The following is a 12,551-nucleotide window of genomic DNA, read 5'->3' as shown; positions in this document are numbered from 1 at the left end:
GAAACAGGCTCTTCATAGAGGTGAACAAGTTAAGATGAGGTCACTGGGATGAACCCTAATCCAATATGACTAGTGTCCTTATAAAAGGTAAAAATTCGAACACAAATTGAGACACACACAGAGGGAAGATGATGCACAAACACAGGGAGAAGATGTCCATCTTCAAGACAAGGACAGAAGAGGCCTAAAAACAGATTATTTCCTCTCAGCCCTCAGAAGGAACTAACCCTGCTGATACCTTGATTTCAGACAAGCAGCCCCCAGAACTGTGGGACAATAAATTTCTGTGGGTTAAGTCATACTGTTTGAGGTACTTTGTTACAGTAACCCTGGGGAACTACTACAGACGAAGAGAAAATCATTATCTGTACACTCATCTCCCTTAAGAGCTTATATGCCCCTTCAGGGGAAGAGGCGAATGTGCACGAAACCATCTTTGCATCTCTTCTGCTGAAGTACCTGATCTGATGCAAAATTTTAATAAGATTCTATTTTAAATTCCAGCACTTAAACACAGCAGAGCTCAGTAAGTACTAAAGTTCTCCCACTACTTTTCCATATCTATTTTTCCTGACAGGTATTTTTTTCTTTTGCAAACTGACAAGCTGAACTTAACTTCTGAGACATGCTCAAGTAGTAACCTCAACTCAGTAATCCTAAACCGGAGCTAGGATCTGGCACCATCAAAATAAAAATTTGAGTGCCTAAGTTTATCAGGTGTTAATTAAATATAAATTATACCTGATCTTTAGGCCATTATATCCCAAATCAGACTTTATATATACAGATTAATATAGAGGAAACACCAATAGGGAAGTTAAAACCATTAATTTGATACATGAATAATAATAAGAAATGTCACATAAAAGTCAAAGGTAATCCCATGTAAGGTAAGGAAGAAAGCATGAGGAAGGAAGTAACCACCAGCACTTTACTCTAGCTTCATACTAGGCTAGGCTAGGCACTCCCATGCAGTTTCACCCTCAGGATCTCACCATCTACAGATAAGCCATGTCAGATTCCAGAAGTCAAATGACATTGTCCAAATCTACCCAGCAATGGTGCTGGAGAAAAGCTGGAACCTGGGACGGTGTTTTAAAAGGACAAGTTCTTTTTGGCGAACCACACACAAGCATATACACCTATACCAACCTTCCACCTAGAAACATGAGCACAAGTTAACTAATTTAACCACATTATATTATTAATACTAGCAAAGAAAAATGCAAAATACAGTTTCTGTTAAATCTACTCTCAAAGGCACAGACAGTTGTAGAAGAGAAAAGGAGTATCAAGGGAGCTTGCCATCAAGCTCATGTGTAAAAAGAACCCAACATCTTTGATCAAACTCCTTGGTTAAAAGGATATTCAAGAATATTCACAAACTGAAGCAGCACCATAATTAAAAGCAAAGTGAATGAGAAGATACAGTTGCCACAAACTACATTTATAATCAGTTACAAAATAAGATTACCTTAGTATTTCAGGAAACAAAAGTTCACAAAATCACCCTGAAAGTACTGGTAGCCTTTTTAAAAAACACCTAGCCACTCAAATCAAAGAATTTAGAATTTGAGTAAATCAAATACAAAGGTCATCAATGTGACTCATGGTACCTACCAACACCAAACTTCATGGCATTGATGTCTGTTCATCACTATTTGTGACAATTCTTATATGGTAATTAAAAATATGTATTAAGGGGCAACTGGCTGGCTCAATTGGTGTGGTGTGTGACTCCTGATCTCAGGGTTCTAAGTCTGAGCCACATGTTGGGTGCAGAAATTACTTAAGAAAAAAAAAGTCCTTAAAAAACATATGCATTAAATGTTCTCAAACTTCTTGATAAGCTATCCTAAAATACCCATCCATATTGTCCAAGGCATTTAGGCCACCAATGAACTTACTACCCAATAGCAACAAATTACCCTCGACTTTAATCTTTATCTATACAACTGAAGGTTCGTCATGGTACAAATGAACATGATTTTTATTTATCTAGCTCCTGCCAACTGACTTTTATGTCCAGTACTACTATACTTCCCTGAAAATGAACAAAGTATATTTATTTTGTGGCTTCTGATAACTTTCTGAAATCATTCTTTGTCAAAAGAGTTGAAAAACTGGATATGCCAGTCTTCATAGCTGATCTCATGTTTTTTCCCCAAATTCCCAAAGTACATTCTCCAATAAGAGGTACACAGAACCACAGGGCTCTTCCACAACTGTGTTTACTGTAACTTTAGGAAAGGGTACTTGATATAGTATTAAGCCAATTAATTAGGCTATTAATACCTACTCACCCTGTTCAGACTCTGTGGCAGAGATGACAAACTGCAGACTGTAAGGCAAATCCTGGCCCTAAACTTTTGTTTACAATGGTTGAAAAAGAAAAAAAAAATCAAAATAATCTGGAGAATCACAGGAAAACCAAGATTTCCAGGGTCTCCTGAAAAATCTGAAGATCTGATTACACTGGACTCATCTTCTCACAGGACAATGAAGGAGAGTTAAGAAGTCATTTCTTCTTCAGATACAAAGGAGGAGGTCTACTCCACACATTCTAATAACCACTCTTCCCTTTTGGCTTACTCAGTATGTTTTATAAGCCACATTCCAAAAATAAATAAACACAATTGCATATTACATACAATATTCATTTTAAATTAAAAACACAGGTGGACTCAAATTCTGTAAGATTTGGAATCTTAAAAAACACCAAAGATGCTATCAAATGAGAGCAAAATGACAAATGAAGCTGTGTTAACCAGGTGGTAACATAATTACACAGCAAGGAACTGGCCCAAGTAACTTTAAAACTCAGTAATTTGACTCTACATCCCTAGGGAAATATATCCTAAGGTTGAAAAACAACAAAAAATCATTAGCTTTCTTTAATAATCATATGTTGGTGGTAGTGTTGGCATTGTTATTCTGTGACTCTTTTGTATTTATACTGTGGGAAAAGGAAAACAAGTAATCATGTTGGTACTGTTGAGAATAAGGGGTTTCCAGTGTGGGAGAGAGGAGATGGGAGATGTAAAATCAAAGAAGGCTAAGAAAAAGTCCCTGGGTCATTTAATTTGATTTTTAAGTATAACATGAACTCATGATTTTTTTTAAAAAGAAAAAAAAAAACTTATTTCCTAGCTCCAATCACAGACAAGGCCTAGAAACAATGACTAACTCAGTAGGAATAAACACTTTAAGTGCCTAGATTGTGATTTTGAAATGCCATTTCCCATGAAAAAGCTTCTTAGAGAAAGGCCTATTTCCTGGTCTGGGCAGAAAATGCACAAGATAATTCTAGACAAATTGTCATACCCGATAGCAAAAAAGCTATAAAAAATGCTTCAGATTAAGTCAAATGGACTTTGGGGCCAGGCCATCTCAAAGGGACTCCAACTGACCAAAGATGGGGCAATCAATAAAAATGACTATACAGGGGCACCTGGTGGCTCAGTCGCTGGGCATCTGCCTTCGGTTCAGGTCATGATCCTGGGGTGCTAAGATCAAGCCCCACATCAGGCTCTCTGCTCAGCAAGGAGTCTGCTTCTCCCCGCTCCCTCTCCCTCTGCCTGCTGCTCCCTTGGCTTGTGTTCTCTCTCTCTCTGTCAAATAAATAAATAAAATATTAAAAAAAAAAAAGACTATACAGGCTACAAAAGCCATAAATATTGAAAATATTATGCTAAGGTAAAGAAGCCAGTCACAAAAGACCACTTATTATATGCTTCCCTTTACATGAAATGTCCAGATAGGCAAAAAAGTGGATTAGTCATTGCCTAGGATTGGAGGTAGGGTACTGTTGTGGGGTAATGAGGAGTGACTGCTAATGGGTACAGTGTTTCTATTTGGGGTGATGAAAATGTTTCAATCTTATTCGATCATGGTGATGGTTGCACAACTCTGTGAGCATACTAAAAACCACTGAATTATACACATTAAACAGGCAAATTTCATACATAAATTATACCTCCATAAAGCTGTACCAGCAAAAAAAAAAAAAAAAAAAAAAATCCAATACAATGAACTGAAACACAAATGTTTAAATCTGTGAGTTTATATTAAAATAAATCTTTCTTGGTCATTTTGGAGGATGCTGGGAATCTAATTCATTATATGAAAATTGGAAAGTATTTATCCATGTCTTACATATATGAAGTGTCTCTCTGGGTAACCAAAGAGACGAGGTAAAGTTTCTCTTCGTAGAACAATATAATAAATCAAAGAACAGACTATTACCACTTTGCAACCCTAAATAAGATGGATCTAGGAAATGACCAGTGGCTGCTAACATCACAAAAAGTTCATCAGACAGCAGGTGTCCCCTGGTAGAAGTATACAACACCACCTATGAAGCAGTCTAGCAAAAACAAATTTGCAGGGGGAAAAAAAACCCCTGAAGAACCAACAGATAAAAAGACCAGAGAGACTTCTCAAACAATAGCAATGTAATGATTTTATGAATCCTGATTTAAACAAACTTAAAATTAACCAATAAAGGCCTTGGTTCAAAAAATTTTAAGTATGATAACAGTACTGTAGCCATGTTTAGAAAATTAAGAGTCTATATCTTATATAATGATATGATGTCTGCAGTTTGCTTTAAAAAAAGATGGAGGGGAGCAGAAGCAGGAAATAAAAATGAAACATTAGCCATAGCTGATAACAGCTGAAGTTGAGATGGATACACAAAAGTTTATTTTGCCATTTTGTCTTTCATACAAATTTGAAATTTCCCACAATAAAGCTTTTAAAAAGAAAAGGGCTCCCAATTCCACACATCACTGGTATTACTGCATTTCACAAATTCAAACACAAACAGGTCTCCTAACATTCCCACATCTTTGAAATCAAGACACATCTTACAGCAAACGGTGTGTTTAACTGGTAGTTCTTTTTCTACGTGATAAATATAAGATGGTGTAATTTAAAAATGATAGCGTCTCAAATTCAATGAAAAAACCCCCAAGATTATAAATACATCCAGTTATCTATCTCTCCTTAGCTAAATCATTATTTGCCTTGTACTGGAATGAAGAATTCAAAAAAACCTCTTGGCCATCTGAATTTTCTTACTTACTTGGAATTAATTCAGTTACAATAATACTTTAGACGATGTAAGAATAAAACTAGTCCCTAAATTAGCATTAGTGACAGAGAAGATCTGGGGAGCATGGAGCAAAAAGTCTCCCTAAGATGGGGGGAAAAAGACTGCCGCGGTTATCTGGCCAGGTCTAAAAAATTTATTAAGAACTGAATCTAGTTGACCAGCCTATCTTTTCTTCATTTTTGATAAAGGAATTTCTAAGTACCTACCACTTCAGCACCTCCGTAAGTTACTGATTTCAAGTAATCTAAAGGAATAAAGTAATCTGGCAAGCCTATGGGCCTCACTATAGCAGAAAGACATGTAAACAAAACTTACTAACATAATATAAACTTACTGAGGAAGAAAATATAACTTTGCAACCACACACTTTAATGGAATCACAAACATAAAACTTTTTTAAAGATGACAATTGACACTGAAAATTTCAAAAATAAAAAGCAAAGGAAAAGACAGGTTTGCCACATTTAAACAAAATCAATTTATGTCAAGAACACATTATAAATGAAATTAGAAAGGCTTGAGAAATATAAATCTGCCACATGACAATGGTATATTCTTAATAAATAGCTCTTAATATCACAAAAATGATCTACAACCCAATATAAAAATGGGTAAAAGAAAGGAACAGGCCAATAAATACATCCCACAAATGGCTGACCTTATTGGTAACAAAAGAAATTAAAATTATAGATTACCTATCCATAGGTATATAGATTATAGACTAACAAAAAAAATTAAAATTATAGATTACCAAATTTGGGAAGCTTTTTAAGTAACACTGCCCAGTTCTGGTGCCCAAGCAGGATGTGCAAGAATATTCCCACTTCCAACACTGTGTCTGGAGCAGTCCTCCTTCATTCTCCTCTTCTCAATATGGCTTCAGTCACCCTATTTAAAACTGCACCGCCATCCCCACTCCTCAATTCCCCTTATCTTCTTCTATTTTTCCAACTAACTGCCTAACATACCACATAAGGTACTTACTATGTGCACTGTTTATTCTCTGTCTCCCTCCCCCATGAAAATAAAGTTCCCAAGGACAAAGAGGTTTTTCTTTCACTGATGTACCAGAGGATGGAAAACTGCTAGGATATCGGAAGGTGTTAAAAAATCATTTGTTTAATGAATAGGAAAATTCAACTAGTTAATTCCTAATTAAACTAGATAATGTTTCTGGAGAAAACTTTGTTGACAACATGAATGTAAAAACCTTTATTTATTTATATTTATTCATTTGAGAGCAAGCGAGTGCGGGCACGAGCACAGGGGGAGGATCAGAGGGAGAGGGAGAAGCAGACTTCCCACTGAGCAGGGAGCCCAAGGACGTGGGGGTTCATCCCAGAACCCTGAGATCATGACCTGAGCCAAAGGCAGACGTTTAACTGACTGAGCCACTCACACATCCCAAATTTAAAAACCTTTAAAATCTACATACTAGCAATATCACTTCCAAGAATTTATCCTAAGTAAATAATCACTGATGTGAGCAATGGTTGTCATTCAAAAGCTTATTTATTTTAGCTGTGAATTGTGAAAAACTGGAAACAACATACATTAGAACAATGAAAAGGATATGGAATATTTAGTGTTATGAAAAATATGCATGATAATGCTAGCTGGGGAAAAGTATACTCATGATTCCATTTTTGGATGTATATATAGATATGCTTAATAGGAACTAAATACATGTGTATATATTACTTAATAAGAGCTAAAATAAATTATGATACAACCAATTAATGGAATGATGGAATGCTAGATGAAGCTACTCAACTGTGCCCTAATACGGATTCATTTCTTCTGTTTTCTTTTTTTTTTTAAATAGGTCTCATGCCCAGCATGAAGCCCGGTGTGGGGCTTGAAATCACCATGAGATCAAGACCTGCAAGAACTGAGCTGAGATCAAGAATCGGATGCTTAACTAGCTAAGCCACCCAGGTGTCCCGATACTGAACCATCTCTAAGCCTTAGTGAAAAAGGCAGACTTTAAAAAAATAGTAAGGCTACACTATAAGGAAGTGATACAGAATCAATTTCCAAGGTACATTGTTAAGTGTAAAAAGCATCCAACCATTTAACTATAAAAAATTGTTTCAAGTTTATGTACTTTACTCTCTACTAGTTAAAAATGTTAGAAATTTTCCACTATCTTTTCTTCTAAATTTTCAATGTAACAATTAAATCTTTTGGAAAACTAGGAAATAAAGCTGTCTCTCCTTTAACTGCATTGATCAGTGAGTGCTAAAACAAGCAAAAATCACTTTTCCAGTGCAAGTAATTTGACTACGAAATTCATAAAGTTCTTTAACTTCAAAGAAAGTAAAAATTACTGTCCCAACTAACTTCCTAAGCTAAGCAACAAAATTATTAAATATGAAATCCATTCTGGAATCATGTTCCATAAGAAATAATGTCAAAAGCAAACATAAAAGGTGTTAAATTATAAAAGCTTATGACAAACAGATAAAGGCACACACCTATTGATATATATATATTGAAATTACCAAAGAAACTTGAATGACCAAAGACAGACAGAAAATTGTGCCCTTTTAGAAATATAGCCACGAGCCAGTAGGTACTTAAACTTTAACCCAGGCATCCTGAGGTACCTTATTTAGAAGCCCTAGTTTGCTCAGTTTCTACCTTGTCTGTCCTGACACATCGGAAGGAACTGTCACTTGAGAGACAGCAATGGTTAGTACCAAGGACTTTGGGATCCATGAGACCCAGGGTTGAATCCTGGCTTTATACTTTTCTATGGGAGTAATATGGAAAAATCTCAATTTCTTTATCTGTAAAGTAAAACAGAGATTATCATCCACTAGTTAATATTAGTAAATAAGAATACAATGTCTGAGGAAGTGAAATGGAGGCAAAATTCTTCAAATAAGACAACTAAAAATCCCCAAAGTCAACCTGAAGGAAACACATGCTAGAGAGCACTGGGCTGGAAGGCAGGAACCCTGGATCCCAGTTTTGACCCTGCTACAACTAGCTCCAGCTTCATGGAATATTATTTCGTGTTATGTAGGTTCTAGTTTTAACATCTACAAAATTAGGAGACTGAAATCCTTTCCACCTGTACTTCCAAAAGTCTCTAAACTTTTTCATTTAAATACTTAATTTTTGTAAATTCTTAATCAGTTCCATCATGACTCAGCTACTAGTCATAACAATATATAAGACCATAGCCTTAACTAAATTATCCAAAGTCAGATTGCTGTAAGTGGCAAAACCGCAATTCAAACCAGATTTGACTCACTCCAAAGACCAAATTTTTCTTTTTCCAAAGACCAAATTTTATGTCATGCTTCTTTTTTTAAAAAAAATTTTTAAACTTTATTTATTTGACAGAGATCACAAGTAGGCAGAGAGGCAGGCAGAGAGTGGGAGGGGGAAGCAGGCTCCCTGCTGAGCAGAGAGTCCAATGTGGGGCTCCATCCCAGGCCCCTGAGATCATGACCTGAGCCAAAGGCAGGGCTTAACCCACTGAGCCACCCAGGCACCCCTTATGTCATGCTTCTTCCTCAGACCTTCTCCCTGACTAATCTGGTAACTAGCAGTTTGCCTTTGCAAAAGGACTGGAAATCAGGAGTGCAGTCAGGAATCATGGAGCAGAGTCAAGTTACGTGAGTCAGGTGGGGCTTGAACTTCTGACACAGTACTCTAACCAAGTTAATTAGACATTTCAGCTACTTAAAAGGAGTCTGAAGAACAAACAAACAAAAAGTTAAAATTGTCAAGAAAAACTATTAACTGAAAACAAAAGCAAAAATAAAGCATCTTTGGGGCCCCTAGGTGGCTCAGGTCATGATCCCGGGGTCCTGGGATAGAGCTCTCTGCTCGGCAGGGAGCCTGCTTCCCTTCCTCTCTGCCTACTTGTGATCTCTGTCTGTCAAATAACTAAATAAAATCTTTAAAAAAATTTAAAAAAAAATAAAGCATCTTTAAAACTATAAGTAAATGAAAGTTACATAAAAGTTCAGGAGTTAAAGCTGTACAAGATCAAATAGTCAGTAAAATAACTGCTATGCTATTTAACTGCTTTTGTGCAAGCATGCAAACAACAAATTATACGCCAGTGAGTGAAGGAGTAACATAATCCAAAGCACATACATTCGGCTTTAGAAATAAAGCACATGGTCTAAATAGATAATCCAAAGTAATGAATATCTGGTACTAAAAATATATGATCCAGGGGTGCCTGGGTGGCTCAGGTGGTTAAGCAACTGCCTTGAACTCAGGTCATGATCCCAGGGTTCTGGGATCGAGCCCCGCATCAGGTTCCCTGCTTGGAGGGGGACCTGCTTCTTCCTCTCCTGCTCCCCCTGCTTGTGCTCCGTCAAATAAATAAATAAAATCTTTAAAAATAAATAAAATAAAAAAATATTAAATAAAAATATATGATTGGGGTGCCTGGTTGGCTCAGTCCGTAGAGCATGTGACTTTTCATCTCAGGGTGGTGAGTTCAAGCCCGACACTGGGTGTGGAAACTACTTAAAAAAAAAATAAATAAATAAATACACCCATCTATACTTTCCTCCCAAATTATAGGCTATTCAGGTTGGTACAAAATTAATTTCCATGTGGACAGAGGACAGATCTTTTCTAAACAGTACAGTACATAATAAAATTATCATCTCCCCACATCAGCAGAAAAGATAACGTTTTATAACACATCTCAACATCTCCACAGGGACTAACAAAACTAAGGCACATACAAAAAAAAAAAAGAGTAACATTTAAATTCCCACTGCAGACAAGAACCAGGTTAGCTCCTCTGCTGCTTCCATTAAGCCAATCTGGGATTAAAAACTGGTTTTGAAATGATCCACACATGGATAATCAAGAGTCAAACAAACACATGTAGATAAACTCATATTTAAATGTGTAGGTTACCAAGCACTTTACGAAATAAAAAATTTCATAAGATAGTTGACAGAAATGGAACAAGAGGTGAGGTCACCTACCACTTTAGCTCTATTGATAGAAGTCATTATGTGCTCTTCTCAAACATCAGGGAGCCACCAAAAACCACAGACACACACCACATCTGGCAGTATCGTTCAGAAAGGTAACCCAGGAAAACCTCAGAAATGCTCGCTTCATCAGCTCAAGAAGAATGAAGCTGTATGCAACTCCACATAACATCAAGTAAATGGAAGTGTCAAGAAAATAATGCATTTATTTTTCTCAACACAAATTGCCTATAAGACAACTTCCAAGACACGGGGCAATTAAACGTCAGCCCCAGCTAAAAGTTCTTTCGGCTAAGCCTCACTGGCAGAAGCCCTCTACTGGGCGTTTCTAAGATGGGACCAACTTTTGTGTTTCCCACAGTGGCGCTAAACCACGGTTATGCATCCTGCTGATAAACCCGGACATGTGGCACTTCACACACCAAACCAGCATCGCCGACACCCGTCACTACTGTTAGGCCCACTCCAGAAGGTAATGTGCACTGAGCGCGAGGACTTGAGGTTTTGAGAGGAGAGTAGCGGTAAGAGAAGCCGGTTGTATACACAGTGGTCTGCCCGCACACTGCAGGGCCAGCGATGCGCCGTGCAGGCTCAGGAAGTTGGCTAACCCAAGGGAAAGCTCCGTGCCCTCCTCTGTAAGCGAGAGCGCGTGGCTGGCAGACCAAAATGCGGAAAATTCATTTAAAAACTCCCTGACGGCCTGCGGTGCAGACGTAGGAGTCCAGTTAAGACTCGGGGAAGCAGGTACGGAAGAGACCAACAGTCCACAAACTGATACTGATCAACCAGCTCCGCCGGGAGGCCCAAACTCGGGGAGCGGTGCCTCCTCTCCGGAGTTGGTGAGCTAAGGAACCGGGCGGGCTCTGGTCCTCCTCCAACAGCCCTTTACAGTAGGCCCGGGGCTGTTAAGACCCAGGCCCGGCCCTCAGCAACATCGGCTCGGTTCCACACGGTTCATTGAGTGCGACCCTCCAAGGCCACTCCGGGGCCATGTGGCCGGGGCCGCGCGGTGCCCAAATCCGGCGCACGTTCAAGAGGTGAAACCAGAGAAAAGGAGGTGCGGGAGGAAATCCAAAGAATGGGATGTTGGGGTACAAGACTCACTTCCTTTGGGCTTTGTCCTTCTTGGCCTTGGTCCTTTTCTTTCGGGCCTGGAGCGCAAGCACTGCAGGAGAGAGGGATGGATGAAGGGCGAATGTGGAGGAAAGGAGGCAACCAAGGTGAGGGTGGAGACCCAGCAGGGGCGCGAGGCCCGGGTGCGGGGCCCGCCTGAGGGGCGGCTCTGGGGCGAGCGCCGCGGCTTGGGCGAGGCGGCCGGCCGGGCGGCGGGCGGCCCACGGGGCGCAGAGCAGCGCCCAGGCGGGGTGCGCCGGCGGGGGCTCGGGCCGGGTCAGGGGGCCGGCGGGCGGGGGTCTGTCTGGTTCGCCGAGCGCCGGGCCCTGGAGCGGCCCCAAGGCGCGGGTCGGCCTGGCGGGGAACAAGGGGCGATGACTGCCGGCGCGGAAGGACGCCCGGTCTGAGGGGCGCGGACCGGCAGCCCAGAGGCGGGGGGTGAGGGGCGGCGCCACCTCAGAGGGGGGGCGCCGCACGCCCGGGGACCGGACTGCGGCGGTTAGGCGAAGCTCCAGTGCTGACTCGGGCCTCGCCCCGCCGGCCGTTGCCCCTCGTGGCGGAGGCCGCTCCACCGCTCACCTTTCCGCTCCATAGCGAGACCGGTAACCGCCAGGCGCCTGCGCACTCGAGTGGCGGTGACTCCCGCTCCCGCCGCGGCCCAAAACCAAGCCCGCGCACCCCGCCCCCCAGGTCCCGCCCCCGCCCCCGCCCCACGACGGCGCGCGCCTGCGCGTAAAGCGCGGAGCCTACCACCTGCTCGCCAGGAGAGGGGGGCCTGTATAGAATCGGGGGCTGGGAGGAGGAAAGAACGCCGAGTGTGAATGCTGAAGAAGTGCTGAGAACCAGCTTGGAAGCCTGGCGGGGTCAGGTTCGTTCTCTCTGCAGGGCGGTTGTCCTTGAGGAAAGGAGAAGAGCGTGGCTTTGAGGATTCCCTGGGTGGTGGTGAGTCGGTGCTCCGCAGCCCACTGGAGTCCGCCTCAGTTTCCTGGTCTGTAGAATGCACTTAGTCAGGCGTGTCCCAGTTTCTTTGCTGAACTCTTGTGAGGTTCAGTTCAGATACTATAGAAAGAAAATGAGGGCGGGAGGACGGGCGGGCGAAATTACAAGTGAGAAAGAAAAGAAAGTTGGAGCAGCACCAAAAAGAGCCTGGAAAGAAGGAGCCTGTGAACTTACCTTCATTCTAAAAGTGAAAACCTTAAATAAATAAAATTTTTTTAAAACGTGAAAACCTTAAAACTGAATTTTCTCTTAAAATTTCACGTTTATATGAAGGCTCTAAAGGAAGGAAGGGGAAGAATAAAAACAGTGTTTTCTCATTTTACCACTTTATCATCTTTTTAGTA

At 40.7% G+C, this 12,551-nt stretch overlaps 1 protein-coding gene across 1 annotated transcript in view; it reads right to left on the bottom strand.

Annotated features, from left to right (window-relative positions):
• SRPK1 (SRSF protein kinase 1) overlaps nucleotides 1–11,909 on the bottom strand; it is a 79,806-nt gene extending 67,897 nt beyond the window's left edge. The window contains exons 1-2 of the mRNA XM_080805798.1: nucleotides 11,788–11,909; nucleotides 11,200–11,260 (exon numbers count right to left, since the gene is read on the bottom strand). Coding sequence (XP_080661924.1) covers nucleotides 11,200–11,260; nucleotides 11,788–11,800 — 74 coding nt within the window. The 5' untranslated portion in view covers nucleotides 11,801–11,909. The remainder of the gene's footprint in view (nucleotides 1–11,199; nucleotides 11,261–11,787) is intronic.
• Between the last annotated feature and the right edge of the window lie 642 nt (nucleotides 11,910–12,551).

This window comes from Martes martes (genome assembly GCF_963455335.1).
Source record: "Martes martes genome assembly, chromosome: 6".
In the NCBI taxonomy this organism is placed as follows: Eukaryota; Metazoa; Chordata; class Mammalia; order Carnivora; family Mustelidae; genus Martes; species Martes martes.
The sequence above is the reverse complement of the archived record's forward strand: the minus strand, read 5'-3'. Positions and strand labels throughout refer to the sequence as shown.